Source organism: Hetaerina americana, unplaced genomic scaffold, assembly GCF_022747635.1.
Source record: "Hetaerina americana unplaced genomic scaffold, ioHetAmer1.1.p SCAF_2, whole genome shotgun sequence".
Classification (NCBI taxonomy): domain Eukaryota; kingdom Metazoa; phylum Arthropoda; class Insecta; order Odonata; family Calopterygidae; genus Hetaerina; species Hetaerina americana.
Genome location: NW_027286763.1, coordinates 51,375,033 through 51,396,916, shown reverse-complemented (window position 1 = coordinate 51,396,916; position 21,884 = coordinate 51,375,033). Strand labels below are relative to the sequence as shown.

The 21,884-nt window shown below is 37.0% G+C and overlaps 1 protein-coding gene across 1 annotated transcript; it reads left to right on the top strand.

Annotated features, from left to right (window-relative positions):
- Window positions 1–1,203: 1,203 nt before the first annotated feature.
- On the top strand, window positions 1,204–16,760 carry LOC139687926 (nuclear RNA export factor 1-like). The gene is made up of 14 exons (XM_071585275.1): window positions 1,204–1,320; window positions 1,636–1,807; window positions 1,902–2,013; window positions 2,240–2,326; window positions 7,564–7,668; window positions 7,754–7,892; window positions 8,209–8,402; window positions 8,505–8,614; window positions 9,914–9,950; window positions 10,062–10,306; window positions 10,424–10,592; window positions 10,672–10,839; window positions 13,857–14,020; window positions 16,209–16,760. Exons 1-14 carry the CDS (start codon window positions 1,266–1,268, stop codon window positions 16,306–16,308), a joined length of 1,857 nt encoding a protein of 618 aa, XP_071441376.1. The 5' UTR covers window positions 1,204–1,265; the 3' UTR covers window positions 16,309–16,760.
- Window positions 16,761–21,884: the final 5,124 nt, after the last annotated feature.

Here is a 21,884-nt window from a genome sequence, read left to right as displayed (position 1 = left end):
AGTGTAAGCAGGTTACAAGAGCGCATCCATGTAAACGGAAGTATCTCATAACGTTACATAAGTGTCAACAGGTAAATTTCTCTCAGATCCAACAAAGAATGAATATTTTAAATGAAATGTAAAAGCGATTGGTTCTATATTCGATGTCAAAACAGGATTCGGATTCAGTTTCAATAACATTCGGATTCTACTCATTCCTAATTTTATATTTAAACGAAATATGATGCCTTTACACACTAGCTAACTAATTAATGCTTTAAATGAATTCTAATCAAAGAATATCAATTGCAAATGCTCAGTTAGTAGCGTTGCAGAACTTTTTTCACACCACAAATATGGCTACTCATTAGTACTTACAAGATCTATGATGAATTCGCAATGTCAACCCATAGTATTTGCGTTTGTGTATCACATTAAAATAATTGCTTGGAGAAATAAAAATGTTGAAAGTTATTTCTTATTTAATAGTGGAAATTCAAGCCAGTTTTGTCACGATAAATCTGCTGAACGAATTCTGAAATTTTATGAATTTTAACCTTTATTTCACATTTTGTGTCTGAACTTGAACGTAAACTAAGGGCATCAACCATCGGCAACAAAATCGTGAATATCAACTAGTTATTTTTATTAGTGACTTTAAAATTCAGGCTGTAGATGACATCCTTAAAAAGATAAAGAACAAGCAACTTCGTGTAAAGTGTCATAGACATCTTACACGGAGTTGCCTTCGTCCAATCCAGCCCAAAAGAGCCTAGACAGTCTTCCCAAATATACTGGAATGGGCATCCAGTGGTTCCAAATGAAATTTTATACATTCTATTAAAGAACTTCGTACAAGGCACCAGCCTACACGTTGATGTTGCACGAATATTTATTTTATTAGTTAAACACATTTGCGAAAAGAAACATAGAACATACTCTGGAGTGCCTGATACCCGCGCATTAGAAGATCGATTTTATGAAATTATTTTCTGTACATTCCCACGGAAGACTAAATAATCCATGGATTAATGAAGAGTTAATAACCCGAAAACCGACCAATCTGGCCCGCTTTCCATTAGCCTGGGAATGGATAGATATGTCGCGCGTTCCATCAAAGCCACAACATAGCATTGACATCTAGCGACTAAACGTCCAAGCTTATAACGGCAGTTGTTATTTAGAAGCGGGTCACAACAATGACGTCACTTCCTTAGTCACGGTTGTTACGCCATCTTAAAAATAAGACGGATATTGTTCTGTTTTCAAGCAAACTGGCGTTTAATATGCATAAACGAATGATTGATGGAGGTTTCCCTAGGAATGGGAAGCATTATTATGGTACGTTAAGTGTTTTCTGTCGATGTAACCTCAAGGGAAATTGGATAATTCGTGTGCAAGAATGTGCCTTGGCTAACCATTACGGTCCTTCAGTGTACCCGTGCCTTGCTTCTTAGAGAAATCATATTGTAGTTGTACGGTTTCAAACTTTCTGTGTTAAATAATTAACTGTGCAAACGAGTGATTACATTTGAGATAGTGCATATTGAAGCAGTCTCGTCGAGCAATATTATATCACTTAGATTTTACTATCGGAGAGGGCCTATAATTTTATTGACTTGAGCTGTTAATTTCATTAGCTTTTCTATTTTTCAGAACATGATGATAGAGGTGAAAACAGGAGAAGGGTGTCTTTTCAATCAAACAGCAACAGAATTTCAAAACGTGAAGGGCATCCATACCGACGTGTGCCTATACATGCCCGACTTGATGATGATGTCGATATGGCAGGTACATCTGGAGTCGGCGGACGCAATGCCAACAGATTGTAAGATAGTAATTTTGCTTGTTCGTTAACTCATTGACAATTTAAATGGCTTTTTTCTAATAGTGTGCTTGTATGGTATTCTCTTTTGATTCAGCGTTGCCTCAATTTCGAGAAGAGGAAGAGGTCGTAAAAGACAAGGCAGAAATTCACCCGCGCCTCTCAACCGAGTCAAATTGTCGGAAACAGCGAGTTGGTTCAAAATTACAGTGAGTAAAAATGATAAATGAAATAATTGAGATGAAAAATGTTCTAGAGTTGAGAAAAAAATTCTATTCAATGTGTGCAACGTTAGTAAAATATCTAATACCTTTTGTTACTTTATTAGGTAATTAGTAATTAATTACTGCAGGAGTTAAAATTTTAAGCATTTCAAAGACATTTGTTTTGTTTATATTATGTTGTTGCAGCTTATTTAAAGGTTAACTATTTCAGATACCTTATGGGGCCAAGTATGAAAAGGATTACATCTTGAGGTTGCTGTTTAGCCACATATCTCCGACACTCTTCATTCCTATAGCGGTAAGTTTTTGTCATCATGTTCATGTTGTAAGCTTATAGTTAGTGAAAGCAAATTTTTTATCTTGTTAATAATGGGACCAACACTTTCCTTTGGGATTACTTTCATATGAGGTTTTATGCAATGTAATGAGTACATTTTCTAGTATCACTTCATATAATTGCGTTTTGGGGTTGGGGTTTGTCCTACAAATTGTAACTCGTAGGGAAAGTCACCTACACTAGAAAACTTCTTAGTTCCTTAAACAATTCTTTTATCGTAGATGGTGCTTGATATGTTTTGTTTAAAGTAAAATTCACAGTGGCTGAGGATGCAAAAGTTACAATTTTTTTAAGTTAGTAATAGAATTCAAGTCACTGAGATAGGAGATTCATGTGTACAGTGCCAGTTCACCATCATTGATGTTGTTAAACCGGCGCATTTCCATTTTCAATTAAAATAAATGTAATTATTGGAACTTTTTGTTGCTGCGAGCACCTGCTGCATAAGACTGGTATGATGCCCCTGGTAATACTTCAAGTTGTTGTGTTTGAGAATGCCACTTACAGGTATTTAAAGTGAAAAGAATTACTATATTCTCGAATCAACTGATATCCCTCTTTCTTCGAAGCAGATAGGTTAATCACGAGAATGTTCATTTTTACAGTAATTATAATAATAATAGAATGAAATTCATAGAACTGCAAGAAGTTCCGCAATAGTTGCTTCAGTACAGTCACCTGCTGTTGTACGAACAAATAAAAATAAAGCTATATTTTTATGATACTATCTCATGATTGGTAGGCAGAAGCGTAGTGAACATAGAGCAGGTAACGGATAGAATACTACTAGTAGAGATAAAAGCAGAACCGACGAACTTGGTTATTATTCAGGTATACATGCCACCAAGCAACCATAAGGAAGAAGAGGTCGATAGGATGTACGATCAGTTAGAGGACATAATCGCGTGTGTTCCTGCAGGGAAACATTTGATAGTGATGGGGGATTGGAATGGGACGGTAGGCGAAGGAAGAGATGGTGACGAGGTCGGGGACTACGGTTTAGGCACGAGGAATGACCGCGGGGAGAAAGCAGTTAAGTTCTGCAGAACACAGGGGTTAGTTATCACCAACACTTGGTTTAGACACCATAAAAGACGCAGGTATACATGGAAAATGCCAGATGACTTAGAAATGTATCAGCTAGATTATATCCTGGTTAGACACAGGTTTAGGAACAGTGAGATAAATTCGCACAGCTTCCCGGGAGCGGATGCGGACTCTGACCACAATTTAGTTGTTATGAAATGTAGAGTCCGTTTCAAAAAGATAAGGCAGGGGCGGCGAGTTAGAAAATGGAATGTAGAAGCATTATATGGTTTTAAAAGGAAGGAATACAAACAGGCGGTAGAGGAAATCATGAAGGATAGTAAAGAACTAAGTACTATCGAGGAAAAATGGGAAAGTTCCAAGAAAGGGTTGTCTAAAGCTGCAAAAGACACTGTTGGAACGGTTAACGCTAAAAGGACTAGGAAACCATGGATCACGGATGAGATGATTACAAAGATGGATGAATGGCAAAAATGAAAGAATGTAAATACAGAATTAGGAAAAATGAAGTACAAAGAATTAAACAATAAATTCAGGCGGGAACAAATAAAGCAAAAGAAGCATGGTGGAAGATGCAGTGCAAGGATATGGAAAGTCTGCAGAGGAAGGGGGAAATCGGTGCGCTGTACAGCAAAGTTAAATCTTTATCGGGAATTAAGAAAGGGAGATCAACGATAGCAGTTAGAGATAAGGCGGGTAAGGTAATAGTTGACACTTGAAAGATCCAAGAGAGATGGAAGGAATATATAGAAGAATTGTATAGTAAAGATATTAGACCAACAAAGTTAGACGTAGAAAAGGAACATGACGTAGAGGAAGATAGCTTAGGTCCAGGCATACTAGACAATGAGATAGAAAGGGCATTAAGGGAGATGAAACTAAATTAGGCCGTGGGGGTGGATAACATTCCCACGGAACTACTAAAAGTCTAGGAAAATGTGGACTGTGGAGTCCATATGGACTGATTCGTAGCATCTACGAGGAAGGAGTCTGGCCAGAAGACTTTGTGAGATCAGCGTTAATTCCTATTCCGAAAAAGGTGAAGGCTACATCATGTAAGGACTACAGGACAATAAGTTTGATATCCCACGCAGCTAAAGTTCTTAGGATCATAAACAAAAGGATAGAGAGTAGGGCAAATGATTACTTAAGGGATGATCAGTTTGGGTTTAGGAAGGGGAGAGGTACGCGTGATGCCATTGCAATAATGAGATTATTAATCGAGATGAATATAGAATACAACCAGGAGGTATTTGCCTGTTTCGTAGATTTCGAAAAAGCTTTTGATAGAGTGAACTGGGAAAAACTAATGAGTATATTGCAGAAAATAGGAATAGATTGGAGGGAAAGGAGGCTAATCCGCAACCTGTATATCTCTCAGACTGCTCAGGTGCGAGTGGGGAACAGGGAGTCCGGTTGAGCATTGTTAGGAAGAGGTGTAAGGCAGGGTTACCCATTATCACCGTTGCTGTTCAACCTGTATGCAGAGGAAATGATTAAAGTGGCATGGGAAGAGCTGGAGGTAGGAATGAAAATAGGCGGGGAATTCGTAAAATCAGTTAGGTTTGCTGATGACCAAGCTTTAGTTTGTCAGTCAGCCAAGGGGTTGCAAGAATTGCTGAGTGAATTGGAAATTCAGTGTGAAAGATACGGGATGAGAATAAATATTAATGAAACAAAGAATATGCAATTTTCCAGAAAGAAAAAGGTTATGCTAAACATTTCAATAGGAGGGCAACAACTAGAGCAGGTAGAACGGTCTACGTATCTCGGAAGTGTTTTTGACCTTCACGGTCAAAGTGGTAGAGATGTAAGGAGAAGAATCGTGCTAGGCAAAGAAGCTTTTACGGGGAGGAGGGAGTTGATGACAGGGGCGTTGAGTAAGGATGTTAAGAAAAGACTCATAAAAACTTTGATATGGAGCGTAGCTATGTACGGCACGGAAACGTGGTCATTGAAGCAGGAGGATAGACGTAGACTGGAGGCTTTTGAAATGTGGGTGTGGAGAAGAATGGAGAAGGTGAAATGGACAGAGAAGAAAACAAACGAGGAAGTACTTGGTATGGTGGGCGAAGAGAGGGGTTTTTTGGGAGAAATCCTATGGAGGCAGGAAAAGTGGCTGAAGGGGGTATTGACCGGCAGCGGGATGTTGAAGGCTGTAATTGAGGGGAGAATGTTAGGCAAACGAGGAAAGGGAAGGAACAGGATAGGGATGTTTGACGGGATGAAGGGAGGAAGAAAGTACACAGAGCTGAAGAGGGACCTGATGTAAAGTAGGATGTTGTGTTTTGCTAGGGGTCACAAATTATTTAATTAGTAATTATGTCCATCCAAAAACCTGCCTTAACCGGTAGATTACCTAATAATATCTCATGATTATAATTTTGTGCCATTGTATGTACAGCGAATTGTCACCCAATGTTACTTTGAAATGCTCATCGAAATTCGCACTGTAAGAGGATGTTATGGTAGCTTAATTGACTAAAATACTCCCCTGGATATCATTGGGGTTTGGATTTGATTTCAGGTCAGGGTAATTGGTCTGTGCGCTGAAATTCATAAATGAAATGTGAGTTGTATTAATTATTGTTTGGTGAAAATTAATACAGTATATATGCTATTTGTGAAATCACTGGTTAGTTAAACTGCAAATTGAGTGAGAAGGAAAACGTGCAGTAAAGTCTTTGACTTGTATTGGTTGAGAAGGGCACTCTGGGAACCCTAAGTCCGAATACACCATCAGGGATTGAGTGACCTTAATTTTTTAATTTACAGATAATAAATGGTAATTCATAAAATACCTTGGTTAAATCGTCATGCCCTGATATTAACATGAGAATTAAAATATAAACTAATTATGTATTACAAAATGATGTGACCAAAAAACATTGGTTCTTGGAAACAAAAAAATTTGTAAGAATGAAGTAATTGTTAAAAAGTTAAAATAGTTTTTTACTTTCTGTTACTAGCAAGTATGTGATTCGAAATTTTGAAATTCAGATATGATTTAAACTGCTTTTAGATTTGAGTAGAAAGATTTGTGCATATGATCAAAGGTTCAAGGAAAATTTTAGTGTGGAATCATATCCATACATGCGATTTGGTCCCCCACTCCAATTATGCACAAATTTGTGGGCAAGAAGTAACTTGAGATAAATCCGCTGTGGTCATTTTCAATGGTAAATAATGTTGATTGTTTCATTGGCAATGTAAGTAACCAGTTGCTAAAAAGAAAAACAGTGTCTAAGCAAGAGAACAGCATTGATGACGAATCATGTTATTTTGAATCAATAGACTTAGCACAATTTTTTGTGCTTATTGCAAACAAATACGAAGCCCTTTTACGCTGACTACAAGCTTAATCATGCCACACAATATTTCAGTAATAATTGAGAGTGTAATGTGTTCCTTCGCAGAAAACTTAATAAACTAGGACTTGAATGAAATAAGTGCATCATCTCAACACACACACACATCTGTTCTCGATGATAACACTTTTCCGTTTAAAATCAAAATTCATTAAAAAATTTCACATTTGAGGGTGCATAAGTGACAAATAGGACAGAATTAGAGTATGCTCTCAAATATTTTCCTTAAAATTTCCCGGAATCTTTTAAAACTTATGAGCTATGAAAATAATTCACCTAGTGCTGCTAATCAATCTGTCTTTCTGATTTCATTTGAGGTTCATCAGCATAAACGTAGTAAGTCCTCACTGATGCATACTTATGTTAGGTGAATTTTTTGATAATATGAATACAAATTATGATTCCAGCAGGAATATTTGAAAATATTAAAGGTCATTAGAAATATGCTGTGTACAGTACCCATCAAAATGTTCACTTGGTATGATTTATTGTTTAATTAATCAATTTAAAAATAAAATTATTTGCAACTTTCCCAGACTGGTGCAAATCTTCACATGAAGATTCTGTATTAATGTCAGGTATATTATCTGTTGTTGACTTTCATAAAAGTGATGTTACACGTGTATCTGGAAAGATTGTATATCTTTCAGCATGTTCGTAACTTCCCTGATTTTACATAACTAAATGTAGCTGTGATCATTTTGATAATCTTTATTTGTCATTAAGATTCCTGTCATTTTTTTTATCTTAGAGACTTATTATTCAGTTTTTAATTTTTTCCAGTATCGCACTCAAGCTAATGAAGCTTCGTTCTATGTGGAAGATCATGAAGCAGCCCAAAAGCTTGCTTTAGCTGACAGAAAAATGACTCTTAATGATGGTTTTAAGGTAATTCCATTTAAATTTTAAGCATTGATATCCACCCTTTATGTTGAGAGAGAGGGTAATCAGTTATTATGTTTTTCCATGTTAGATTCAAATAAGAGTACATCCTGGCACACCAAAATTTGACTTGAATCCAGCCCTAAAGGCCAAGGTAGCAGTTGTTATGGGAAAGCGTTATAATTCAGAAACTCGGGCTTTAGACCTTACAAGATTTCACTTGGACCCAGGTAAGAGATGGAGTCTTTGTAATTATTGTGTTATTTCCCTAGGTGTCCAAATTAATTGCAAAGTCAGCTACTTTTGCCAAATAGGGTGGTATGTTTAGTAGCATTTACCCTTGATCTGTACTGAGTGCTGACTGAAGATGAACTGCTTCAGTAATCAGATATCTGTAATGAGTTCATTTGTGTTTCTGATTTAATTTTGTCCATCAAATTCAATGTCTATGGAGTTGCAATGATAAAGGATTCTGTGTAATTATTGAGTTTTTCTAAATTTGATGGTGGTATTCAAGATGTACAATAATCTTTATTATCTTTACAGATTTGGTTCAAGATTCATTTTGTGCTCTCTCCCGTCCAAACTTAATGATAGCAGTAATGGATATTATATCTGAGAATATTCCTGATTTGGTTGCATTGAACCTGTCGGAAAATAAAATACACACAATTGATCATTTGAGCTCACTCTCAAAGAAAACACCTAGCTTGAAGATTTTGCATCTGGGAAGAAATAAGGTAATTTACAAGGCATGATGCACATCAATCTAACATTAGGCATTTTTCTATGTAACCAGTACATGCCCTCTGCTCTTAATAATACTTTTACTTTTTTCATAGATTCACGAAATGACGCAGCTTAACTCCTTGCAAGGTCTTCCAATTGTGGAATTAGTTTTACAAGGAAACCCATTATGTACCAAGTTTAAGGATCAATCTCTTTATGTAAGGTAGGGCAACATAGTGTCAAAATTTACTGGTGAGACATTGTACATCAATCAAAAAATGACATCACCATATGAGATGAACTTGTATGGTGACTGTTTAACTAACTGCACCTAGATTAATGGATTGTATTAATTCAGTCTAATGTATGAAAGAAGGAATTTCATACAATGGCTTGCAATTATCATCTTAAGATGCCATGCAGCCATCGTACAGTGAGGAATTAATGCACATTCAATTTCTTTCCGTGCTCCACTAATTAATCTGATTTTAATGGAATTTTTTTCACCTCCATGTATGAATTTGTCTACATTTCTTGCGAGTATCAAAGGGTAGGGAAGTCACTGGGTGCGTTTTAAAAAAAAGTCTGAGCATCATTCCATCAATGATGTGTCAGTCTCAGGCACTGCAAAAGAAAAAAAGTTGCCTTACATCTTGTACCTCAGCCTCTGTTGTTAATTCTAATGAAACCATGCTCTCGTCTAGTATTTTCTAAGCCAAGGTGCTCACCAATGCTGAATGGAATATTGAGGTTGGATTGGAAACTATTTGGTGCTGTTGTTATTGGACGTTGTCCATGACCGGTGCCTCATTTTGTCATGCCCCCTCCACTCTCTTTTGCCATACTCCAACGATGTTGCCATGAAATGGCCCCTGAAAGTTAACATGTGTTGCTCCTCTCTGCTGGTACATGACCTATGACGGTGTTGTGCTGTTGTCTTCATTGGAGGGGGGACCAGTGCCACCAGCAGGCATGCCAATGCGAGGGTCGAGCTATTTAGCCAGATTTTTGTCTCCGACAAAGTTTTGAAAGATTATACTGTTGAGGTGATAGGACTTGGAATCACCCAACATAATTGCATCTTTTGAAGCACCTGCTCCAAATCCAGATGCGCTTTTTTTCTGCATCGATCATACATTAATAAGAGTACACATTTAAAAAAAATCATGGTATTGATGCTTTGACTTTTTTTGTGTCATCCTGAGCAATCTTATGCTCCTCCCCCATTTGGATCTTAACATATTTACATGATTTACTCCCATGAAATGCTTGCAAGAAAATGCAAATGACTTTATCCCTGGAGGTTGAAGTCTACTCAAGTGCTGTCTCACTCCCAACCCCTCATTTGAGGCCACTTCACATGCACGGCGAGACATTTTTGTGCTCAATCCAAACTGTTTGAATGCTGCATGGCAAGTGTGGGCATTGGCTACGGTGGCATTTTTATTTCTTTTTTTAACTTTACATTTTGTGGTGAATGGTCTTGATTATTTAATTTTGAAATGCTCTATATTTTATACAGTGAAGTGAGAAAGCGGTTCCCCAAGCTCATAAAATTGGTAAGTCCTCTTATGAATTCTCACTGTGCAATGTCATGTCCAGAAATTACTTTAACCGTACAGGTATTTAATGATACAATTAATCACTCCAAATCTTACTGTTGACATCAGGATGGAATGGATTTACCACCTCAAATCAGCTTTGACGTTGCTGATGAAATCAAAATGCCATCATCAAAGGGTAGTTTCCTATGTGCACCTGAAGGACAGGCCATAGTGAGGCAGTTTCTTGAGCAGTATTACAGTCTGTTTGATGCAGAAAACCGGCAGCCACTTCTGGATGCATACCATCAGGATGCGATGTTTTCACTTTCTGCTGCATACCCAGCTGGTCAGGGAGCCACAACATCCCACAGGTATTCATTTATGGATTTTTATAATTGCCTGCCATTGTCTCAACTGATGAGTCCTTGTTGTGGACATTTGTTTGAACAGACTATCAATGCTTTGAATTTTCTTTGGTTACTTCACAGGTTAAATGACTACCTGGTCGAAAGCCGCAATCTTTTAAAAGTTCCTGACTATGCCAGAAGGCAGAAGTTACTCCGCAAGGGGAAATTGGCAATCGTGACGTTTCTCTCTCAACTACCTCAAACACAACATGACCCACTATCCTTTGCTATAGACCTCCCAATTTTTACTGTGAGTGTTTACCTGTCATTTACATTAGTGATGATTTTTAGCATGTAATTTTTCTCTAATAGTTAACTTTTTTTTCTAGCCCCAACTAATTTATATTTTGGTGACTGGCCTCTTCCGAGAGACGAAAACAAGTAAACAGCCAGTACGAGCCTTCAACAGGGTGTTTGTCATTGTTCCTGCCGGTGCTGGTTTCTGCATTGTAAATGAGCAATTGTTCGTCACCAATGCTACCAGAGACCAGGAGAAGGTGGGTGGTGTCTAGTTCTCATTAGTTGAATCAATATTTAGTACAACTTATGTATGAGTAAGAGAGATGTTTTAAAGAAATCAAATATCTACCTAGAAGGTTTATAAATGTCAAGGAGATGCATTAATTTTTGGTTTCACTTGGTATTATGTAAATTAGCATTGTGGAGTAGAGGGAATGGTAAAAAATTCAGCTACTGACTTGTAAGTCAAGAATTTTCACATGGGGATGGTCCAGCAATCCCAATTTGTGTAATTGTGTGGGTACCAAAACTTGCTGGGAAACTGAAGGGGATGGGGGAACTGGATTTCTTGCCCTAAACGTATGGATTTCACTTACTGGACTAAAACCATAGCCATCTTGAGGGTATGAATGAATGTGCTCAAGCATGTGGGCTCATGCTTTTATGCATAAGGTAACCTACACCTCCTAGGCCAAATAAATCTTTGGGTTGATGTCTGTCACTGTGATTCGCTGGTTGTTTTACCTTTTTGATTGATAATGAAGAACCTCTAATGTGGTACCTCAATCCACATCAAAGCTCAATTTATCAATGTGTCATTCGCCTTCATCGTATCCTTGGTCTCCCCACACTCTTCTTATGGATTTTATTCCATAACTTTCCTCAAAATGCTTGTGCAGGCATATGGCATGGCATGTTTCTTCCAGTTTCATTAGTTAGTAGTTTTTAGGGGAGGTGACCAAAAGCTGAGGTCATTTGCACCATTAGGGATGGACAGGAAAGGATAAAGGGTAAAGAGAAACCCAGCATTGGCATTAGCTTATTCTTTACGAAAGGCACCAAGGGGTCCGCAGCTTAACGTCCCATCCGATGGACAGCATACTCACTCAAAGTGCCCTCCACAAAGCACCTCAAGTAGGGATTGAGATACCACTAAAAATATGCAACACCACCGGGATTTGAACCCGGGCCTTCTGGGTGGGAAGCCAGTACGATAGCCACCGCTAATCCCCTTCATTTGTTTCATGTTGCTTTGATCATTATTGTTTGTGGTATTAATTCTTCTGTTCTATCATATATCTATTTCATATATCTTGTTATACAAGCTCTTTGGTGATGAAAAAAGTTTATTTCTAATGCTTCTATTACGTTACATATTTCTTTATTCATCATATTTACCTCTTAGATTTTTTTATTACAATTCATATTCTCAGTTGTTCATTTTGGTGGTTATATCGTTCATATGTTAAATATGGCATTTCAGAACAGTGGAGATTTGATGACTCTTCTAATTAATTTGCTTCTGTGGAAATCAGTAACTTGATGTTGATTATTACTAATCAGAATTGGCCATTTTTAATATGAAACTTAATCTATTATTTAGTGGAGATTAGCAGTAACAATGGGGTTGCTGTTTTGAGTGAATTATGTAAGAAGATAAAATGGAATGTAGATACAGTTAATGAAAAATTGAAAGAAAATGGTCATTTTTCTGAAGTGTTTCGTTGACCAATCACTGTAGGACTACAGTAAATATTGGAAATTTTCTATCTGCCCTGCATAATGTTCTTTGATGATATTTTAGACAATGTTTTGGCTACCTAAAAATGTTATTGCTGGTTTACTTTGTCAATGCTTTCAGATTAGATGTCAGTTGAGGTATTGAGTTGAGAAGTTTGTGCACTTTCATTCGTAATTTATCTTCCTGTCTTGTATAATAACCTGGTCATCAGAGAATAGCATTGTGTTCGGGCATGATGTCTTAATTGTATATCTGTGATATCTTTAATTATATATCTATTGTATTTCTTGCATCCATTCCTTAATGATATCTTCTAGAAAGTAAATAGTGTTGATGGCATACTAAGTACTTGTCTGTTTCATCGATTTTGGTCAGGGCAAGAATGTAAGTTATTTTAAGTAAAGTTGCTTGGGCAAAATGATCATAACAGGCCTCAAAGGAATGGTGTATAAATCTTAAGTCCAATGCAATAAATTCAGGCCTAACTGCTAAATGAGTTACTGGTTCTATTATTATTTTGTGTGTGCGTGATTTTATACTTTCCGTGGTTACCATAAGCCTGATCAGAGCAATCTTTGTATCCCTAGACATTTTTCAGTATATTTTCTGCGTGGTTAGAGAGGCAGAGAGAGGATAAGATAAGACATTGAGGATGGAATGAAGGGATATAGAAGTTATGTAGAATTTTTGTAATAGGTAATCTACCAGTTAAGGTAGGTTTTGGATGGACACAACTATCAAATAAATATATTGTCTCTCATTACAAAACACAGTCCAACGTCCTACGCTACAATAGTCTCTCTCCGTATACTTCCTTCCTCTCTTCATTCTATCCTACATCCCACTGCTTTTCAGTATGCTTTGTATCCATTTTTTCCTGTCTCCTTATAATATCTCCCAGTAATCCGCTCTCCTCCAACACCATACCCTGCACTTCCTCATTTGTTTTCCTGTCCATCCATTTCACATTCTCCATTCCCGCATCTCAGAAGCGTCCAATTTATGCTGATTATCTTGCTTCAGTGACCAGGTTTCTGTGCTGTAAATTGCTATGCGCCATATCGAATTTTTGATGAGCCTTTTCTTAACAGCCTTTCTCAATGTCCCTGTCATCAACTCCCTCCTACTTGTAAAAGCCTCTTTGCCTTGTGCAATTCTTCTCCTTGTGTGTCTACTACTTAGACCATTTTGGTCCAAAACACTCCTGAGATGCATAAATTGTTCCACCTGCTCTAATTTTTGCCTTCCTATTTTAATGTTTAACTTTGTCTTTTTCTTTTTGGAAAACCTCATAACCTATGTTTTATTTGTATTGATTCTCATTCCATATCTATCACACTGAATTTTCAATCCAATCAACATTGCTTGCATAAAATATATGCATGGATTCCTTGACAGTGAGAATTTATATTCCTCTTCAATTAGGAATTTTTTCTCTTACTTAGAATAAATGTTGCCTTCAGTATTGAATTTTCATTTTATTAACCTGCAGGTACATTGAATTCTAAATATTTTTCTGTTTTGACAATTCAGGCAGCTTTTAAATCAGCTCCTCTGCCACCACCTGTGCCGGCAATGACAGCCGACCCATGTGTATTACCTCAGGCGGCACCACCAATGACAGATGGTGCGGTGCAAGAGCAGATGATGCGGACTATGTCACAGCAATCTGGAATGAGCCTAGACTGGTCAAGAAAGTGAGTATCTCATGGGTCACATTCAGTGGTTGTAAATTATGTCCTCATTTATTTAGTTTGGACCCTGATGTAACGTTTGCCTGGGGATGAATTTTTGCGTACCTTGAAATGAGTCATCCCTAGAATAGATAGATTTAGTCTCCATATAACAATGCATAATTTTATGGGCTTCGATAAGATTCAATTAAAGTTACAGGTACATTAGATTTAATGGGAGTAATATAATATTTAAAGACTAAATAGCCGTTTTGTAATATAAAATTAGTATTGATTGAAAATGACTGTTTAAAAGTACTTATTAATTGAAAAGCACACTTCCGCTCAAGTAACAAGATTTCTATTTAAAATAATAGGAAAGTGTTTTTATTTCAGTCTGCTTTGATAAGCTATTAGTGGAAGGAAAATTTGTTTTCATGAAAAGAATTTGACCTCAGGATCCCTACGGTAATACGTTTGAGATCCCCTTTACATGTTTAGACCATTCTCAAAATGATGTCATCATTTTTGTTATAGGTGTTTTGTGAGCATTATAAAAACTGATATCCTGAGGAGCATGAAATTTAATAATGTAAATAAGAATGAATGAACTGATTAGGTTTTGGCCAAAATTTGGTATGAAAATGTGACCATTTCAGCCTTTTCTCAAGTGTGAAAGTAACACCACTTAAAATAATCCATTTTAAAAATCAGATATTTGAACTCCGTGTGTTAAAATGTATAGGAATTTCCATGAAGCACCATTTTATTTTTCTTACTAAAATATGAAAGAATTTAGTTTTCAGAATGGGGCACAAGCCATTATATGTATTTGTGACTGAATTTTCTTATTGTCTTAACTTTGTCCTAACTTGCTTATAAGTTAACTACTGTTGTACATATTCGGCTTATTTATGACTTTTGCCAGATTGATAGTGTGTGGCATGCATCCTTGTGTCTTTAATATTGAATTTAATTCAATTGGTGTTGTTTTTACCCTAGTTGTACAAGTTCCTGTTTTCCATGTGATAACCCTGAAAATATCATACAATATCTTAGGTTTGAGTCACTCAAACCCTGTGCATAATTCTAATATGCACACAAAGAGTGTTTTGAAGGGTTAAGGGTTTGAATGTGTGAACATTTTGCTTACAGTCCCCATTCTAACCTCACAACTTCCAACTCCCTGTTCTCTTCCCTTTCTTCATTGCTGGTCATGGTTTATCAGATGGTCTGTGTGCTATGTAAATTCATTGAAGCCTGCCCTTATTTTCAGTAGCCACCTTCTTCAGAGGCAAGCATTTTTGACGTCTCATGTGTTGATAAGGAGTGTCCAATGCATTATTCCTCTTAGGAACAATTAATAATAATAAATAAATACTGTTGCTAAAGCACATCACCCTTCGGTTGCGCAGGAAAAAAATTATTTCCATTGTCCACCCCCTGGCATGGTATTTCTCATGTGTTTAAATTTAATACAATTCCCTAAGAATTTATTTTGTTAATAAAATGAGAATCAATAGTGTGTATATTTCTGGTGCCCATTGCCAAAAACAGTGGTATAATTTTTTTCATTTCATTGGTATTCTCTTTTGTCTGTTAACTACACTTTCTGAAGTGGTCATTACCAATAAAACTGCTTGTGACTTCCATTTATTCGCCTGCACCTTTGCCGCGAAATCTATCCATGGAAAGACTATAAATCAGTTCAAAGTTAATTCCATGAAAAACTGTCTAAGAATGAAAAAGTAACATGAACTCACTACGAAGCTTTTTTATCCGAGGAAGTTAATTCCGTATAGTCACCTTGCATTTTAAATGTTAAATACTAAACATTTGTGTATTTCAATATTTTTCTATTTGTAAAATAGTCTTTATGAGATCTCAATGCATTTGGTGCAAATGGTGATGATGGTTAAAACTGGAATAATGATGATTTTTGCCATTGAGTGACAATTTGAATCAACCTTTGCATTTCATAATTAAATTGTCTTAATGTAAGATGTTCTCGTAATGACTGTGATGGTTCTTCTGGCCCCTCATCTTATATTTTAATATTGAATTACTTAGTATTATTTTTTTAATTGGCATCAAAATTGCTTCTTTCCTAAGTTTTGATGCAATATTTGGGCAGGGAAATAGACATTATTCTGACCAAGTGTGAGATTTGACTTGCCATACTCATTCTTATTTTAAATTGTTTCGTTTACAGGTGTTTAATAGAGACTGGATGGGACTTCCAGAGGGCCTTGTTTGTGTTCACGGAACTTCATAAACAGGGTAAAATTCCTGCAGAAGCCTTTGTTAAGTGATGTTACGTGCGAGACATTTTGTTTGTACAGCTGCAATTAATGTTGCGTCTTTAGTTATTATCATTCCCAGTTCTGAGGATCACTACATGGTGTGGAACTGTGCCATAATTAGTGATGTTAAAAATTTTATGGTATGAAAATGGATTTGTGATAAAATATAACAATATCGAGTGATGTACATTGGAGTGTTCCCAACAAAATTTTGTGCAGCAAGCAGTGCCCTTTGGGGCTAGAGGGTGCTTGGTGTTTCTTATACTGAATAATATAGGTTTCAGGTTTCTGATAGTTGCCTGAAATGAACAGGAAGGTAGTAGAGTTTGTTTTCTTCTGTAATGTGCTGACTGCTGTCCTTGTTATTCTTAATTTGTACTTTTGTTGTGAATAAATGGAGACTGTCTATATATGTATCTTTTAGAGGAATACTAAAAAAGTTGAACTTGTTTCAGCATTAATTTTTTGTGTGTAGTTCTTCCAGTCCTTTCAATTGCGTTCAAATGAAAAATATGTGTATTTTGACCTGTACTCTGTATAAAAGAGGCATGGCTGTCATATTAATGTTTTTCACCTTGGCATGCCAAGAATCACTCTAGTTTGGTTGTTCATGTAAGTTTTGACTGAAGCTCTTCCATTTAGTGTTTATACTAAAAAATGAGTTTTCTGTGTATCTTCAATAACAATACCTTTAACACCATAACATTAGGTCATTCAATGAAATCACATGAAGTTTTTTAGTCAAACAATTTCATTCATTCCCACTGAAGATGGTAATAACCAATGAATACATGGAATCATAATTGCCAGTGGCTATATCTACGGTAAGTATACAGAAGATTAGAGCCAGGTGATTGAAGTTAATTCCAAACAACAGAAGGATAAAAAAATAAACATTATTTACAAGCCAACGCAATATGCTGCCTTATTGCTTTTTCGCTATGATTCGTAAGTCAAAACGAGACTTAGGTTTGTGCACCCTTTTATTTGCTTTATAAATTAACTTACAGCAAATAAAATATTAAAAAAATGAGAGAATGAATGAAATAGAATTTTCTTGTTTTGTTCGTGTAACTTCGCTTTTTTAATATTGGTGCTCAGCTGTTCTATACACCCTCCAAGTTCTATGAAAGTGCCGCCTACATGGTGATTGTTTCAAACCTTAATTGAGTTAAACTTTTGTAATTTAGAATTTTCTCAAGAAAATTACCCATGAAGAAGGAAATCATATACAGTGGTGTTTAAGCTAGAAGTCACCAAACCCACGAAAGGAAATCACGAGGCTGCCAGGATGTATCCATTAATATATCTTTTAAATCTAAGTTCTAGTTGGGAAAGTTGATGATGTCTGGTATGAAAGACAACACAGAACCGGGGAGGATTAAAATGGTGACTTATGAAGAAATAAGCCGGTGGATCCTAGAAAGTCGGCAGAGTGACTTGTGTAAAAAATGGATTTGAAAAAGCTTTGGGAAATCAGCACCAGTGCTAGAAGATGAGGAAGAGTTAATCTCGGAGAGTGAATTCGGTGATGTGCCTGAAGAGATAATAAATGCACTTAATTCATTTAATTGTGATTTAGGTGACAAATTTCTTGGATTCAAGTGTCTATCTACCTATCCTATCATATATTTGCGTGCAAATGATATGACGTACTCTATGTAAACGTGAAATACTACGTACTAGGGTAAATGAAGTTTAGAAATTATATGTTGTACCTTTTTTCATGGATTTATGAGATAAAATAACAGTAGCAGTTTCAGAACTGTATAAAATAGAATGCAATTAGAAAGGCGTGCTTCCAGACTAATTTCTTTTTGCGAAATTATTCGATTAATTATTGTGTACATAGGTCTGTAAATGATTGGATTTTTTCAATTATCATTACATCACGCGCATCGTCATTTTTCTCGATCATCTGAACATTTTTGTGTGGATAACGCGCGTGTGATCGATGGGAAAATACGGTAAGTACGTTTTTTCATAATTAGATATTTCGTGAATCATTTTTTAAGTACTATGCCTTCCAATTTTCATTTCAATTTGAGATATTCAATGAACAGCCCTTTTGAGATTTCACTCACTGTACGAGGTGTGTTCAGGAAAAAACGGTAATTTTAAATTTCGCGGGATTGGAGAGTCCGATTGTCAAATATTTTTATTGTGATGGTATACATGCCCCTTAAGCATGATACAATTTTCAGCTGTATATTGTTGACTTTGTCTGTGGCAGCCGCGAAAGGTTGGACGTGTGTTTATGAGCTTGGCCGTTTTCGTTTGTTAAAAACAATAGATCAAATAATTTGCATCAAATTTTGCGTCAAAAATTAAATAAAGTGTGTGAAATTTTAACAACGGCATATGATGAGTCTGCTATGCGTAAAACGAGAATTTACGAGTGGTATATGCGTTTCCCTCCCTCCCCCTCTCCTCTGACTATCCAACCCACCCTCCCCATAATGTACAAGGTGTCATGCCTTTATGTAACAAACTTAAAGAAAACTAAGGAAATATTCAGGTTCATACTACTTACTGAAAATAGTAGTTGCCAACACATTTATTTTACCGAGTTCCTAATTAAATTTTCCTTACAGCAATTTATCGCCAAGTTAATTGGACCTCGCAAATTATTTTTCGGGTCGCAAGGCGTTAGCTTCGTCATTGGGCCCATTTACTTATAGATATGTTACGGCATGTATTTGTATAGTCATGGACTAACAATGAGACCCAAGTCTGGATTCACTAAATGGCCACACGATGGCTCGTTTAATGACGCGCGCACATTTCTAAAGGGGAACGCCATTGCATTGTTGGCTCGTGGTCTTGGAGGCAGGTGCACTCGGCACTCAAGCTTCCGGCGAGGAAGGGAACGGTTAACTCCAGGACTCCAGTTCGCGCCAGCGCAAAGCCCTGCGAAATGCGCACTTTCGGAATTGAAATGGGCTAACAATTTTTTTCGCCTCCTTTTCCTTCGTCCCAATTCGAATTCACTCTCTCTTTTGAGAAGCCTCCCCCTCAATAAAACCCCTTAACCTCCCCCACCTGCCCCCCCCCCTTTGCTTGCCGACGGGCATTTGGTCTCGTCAGTTCGTTTTGAGAGCTGAGATGAGCCAGCCGATCGAAGCGGATGGATTCATCGCTATCCCGGATTTCGTGGAACCCGAGAGGGCATATCGTCGAGGCACACTGGAGAAGACTAAGCGGTCGAAATCACGGGCAGCTCTATATCATTGGTGAGTGGCGATTTCATACAAGCTCATGTGCAAAAATACAGTGGTAGATTAGGCTTCTTCATAAACGTGTTCGGTGCTTCAAGTTTCTAATTGTCAGGTTTCGATTATCTAGATCTTAGGGTCACTTTCCAAAATTGACTGTTGCATATTGGTATGTATGTAGTCAGCCTACAAAAATTAATTCGAAATGTGCTTTCTCTTGCTGGCCTTGTATACATGCTGAGCAAAGGGTTGACGTACGCGGCAAATCCGATCTTCAGCTTGTCGTTGGTTATTGTCCTGGGGATGTATTAATGATGGTCCCATAATCGTAACCACTGGGGATCGGGATGGTGGGGTGGGTAACGTACTGGCTTCCCACCCAGAGGGTCCTAGTTTGAATCCTAGAGGCGGCAGGTATTTTTCAGTGGTGTTATCGATCCCTACGATGAAGGTGCTTCGTGGAGAACACTTTGAGTGAACTCACTGTACGTCGTTTGGGACGTTAAACTGCGGACCCCCTGGCGCCTTGCGTTAAGAGTGGACTTCCGCCGACGTCAGGTTTCTCTCCACCCATCTTCCTTTCTCATCCACCCCTAATGGCTCTGACTTCTGCTTTCGGCCACCTCACCTAAAGTAACAAATATTGTCAATCCTCGGCAATACTGAGGTCGTAATCACGGCCACGGTAGCTTCTAATTCTTGCATGCACACACTGAAATTTGGATTTGCGACGTTCAATTCTTCGTCATTCTAGACGCTCCACAATTTATAATCTGATAACCTTCTGGTCTACCCCTCGCTTGGTATGTGATTCGAAATGGGAAGGGACTGCAGATTTTATCACGTGTTTAGCGGATTAAAATTAAACCTGAATTTTGTAGTTCATTGCTTCGTACGCGACGGTGGCACCCTAATTAGTATCACGCTCGCCATCCAAGCACAGGCTGTGCGCTCAAATCTAGCATCGGGTTTGCGAGCGACTGGAATATATTTCCCAGGAATCCTTATAAGGAAAACAAAGGAACCGACCCGGCACGTTGGAGCTCTGTGAAATTAGCCACCAATTCCTTAATTTTGTCAGTCTTAAAAAATACAATTTTTAAATTGCTTCCTCTGCAGGTACGCTTCAGATGAGGTCACTCATAGACTGAAACATGTCAAGGTTCCCTCGTTCTTTCATCTCAGACCTATTGCAGGGAAATCGCCTGAAAAAATGTCCACCTGCTGCCAAGAGGAGAAAATTGTGGGTAAAATCCTATAACTTAAGGTTGCTCTGGTTCTACTGAGACAATTTGCCAAACATTGTCACTCACTTCCAAAGTATTATAAGTATGATGATGAATTATTTGTATTTTGTCTTAGCATGTAGAAATGGTGTAAAAGTTGACACTGGATTAAAGCCGAGAATAAAAGATTACTATGTATTTTCCACAAATCTTGACATTTGCAACAACGAGTTTCAATGCAAAAACATAATATTTGGGTGCCCTAAGATGATGCCTTTGTATTGAAATTAGATGTAGCAAATTAAAGTTTAGTGAGGAATCCATCGCATTCTCCTTTCATTCCATTATAAATTTCCATGCAATCAAGCCTGATATTGAGTGTATTAAAGGGGAGAACGTTAGTCAAGACAGGACTGCAGGATACTGGGGATGTTGGGTGGAATGAATGTGGAACAGAAGGATTTATTGTAGTGTGTCGTGTCCGGTATTCTTTTTTTGGCAAGGTTTGAGAAGTGAATTGGCTGTATTTTTGTGCCTTTCTAATACTAACTTTAATATTTTATTCACTGATGAACTAATATATTATTTAAAAGTTAGTTTCATTATTTAGTAATATTAATTAAAAGTATGTTTTAACTTTTATTTTGAAATATTTTAACTAATTAAAAAAATCATTCCACAGTGAATACTTACTTGTAAAATATGGCACCAATTTCTGATGGTGGCAAAAGATTTTGAGAGACCACTTCTTTAATATGTTATATCTGCCCAAATTAAGTGAGTTTATGCAAGTCTTTTTGCATTAATATTACTAGGAAATTTATTAGTTTCATGACATCTAAGATGCAATTACAGATCAAATTAGCTTTTTTTAGAATAGAGTAGCCCATGTTGAAAGCATCACTTCTTTGGAAAAACAATCCAAAAAGTAACCAAAGAAGCCCAATTTGTAATCATCCCAATGATGCAGGATTGTTGATATCTTATTATTTATTGAAAAACTTCATTTGTGAAATATCATCATTAAATTAACATAATCTTATGATGGAAATTTAGTATGTAGTAATTGCATCTGGCTGATGTGGTAGCCAAGGAATTAGATAATTCATTTAAACTCTGAACTCTAATTCATTTAAACTCTTGA

What these genes read in the sequence shown, in the direction of transcription:
- LOC139687926 (XM_071585275.1), top strand. Translation starts at nt 1,266, where the DNA reads ATGCATAAACGAATGATTGATGGAGGTTTCCCTAGGAATGGGAAGCAT. An exon ending in TGCATCTGGGAAGAAATAAG is followed by an intron (nt 8,403 to 8,504) that starts GTAATTTACAAG and finishes CTTTTTTCATAG; the next exon opens with ATTCACGAAATGACGCAGCT. An exon ending in GGAGCCACAACATCCCACAG is followed by an intron (nt 10,307 to 10,423) that starts GTATTCATTTAT and finishes GTTACTTCACAG; the next exon opens with GTTAAATGACTACCTGGTCG.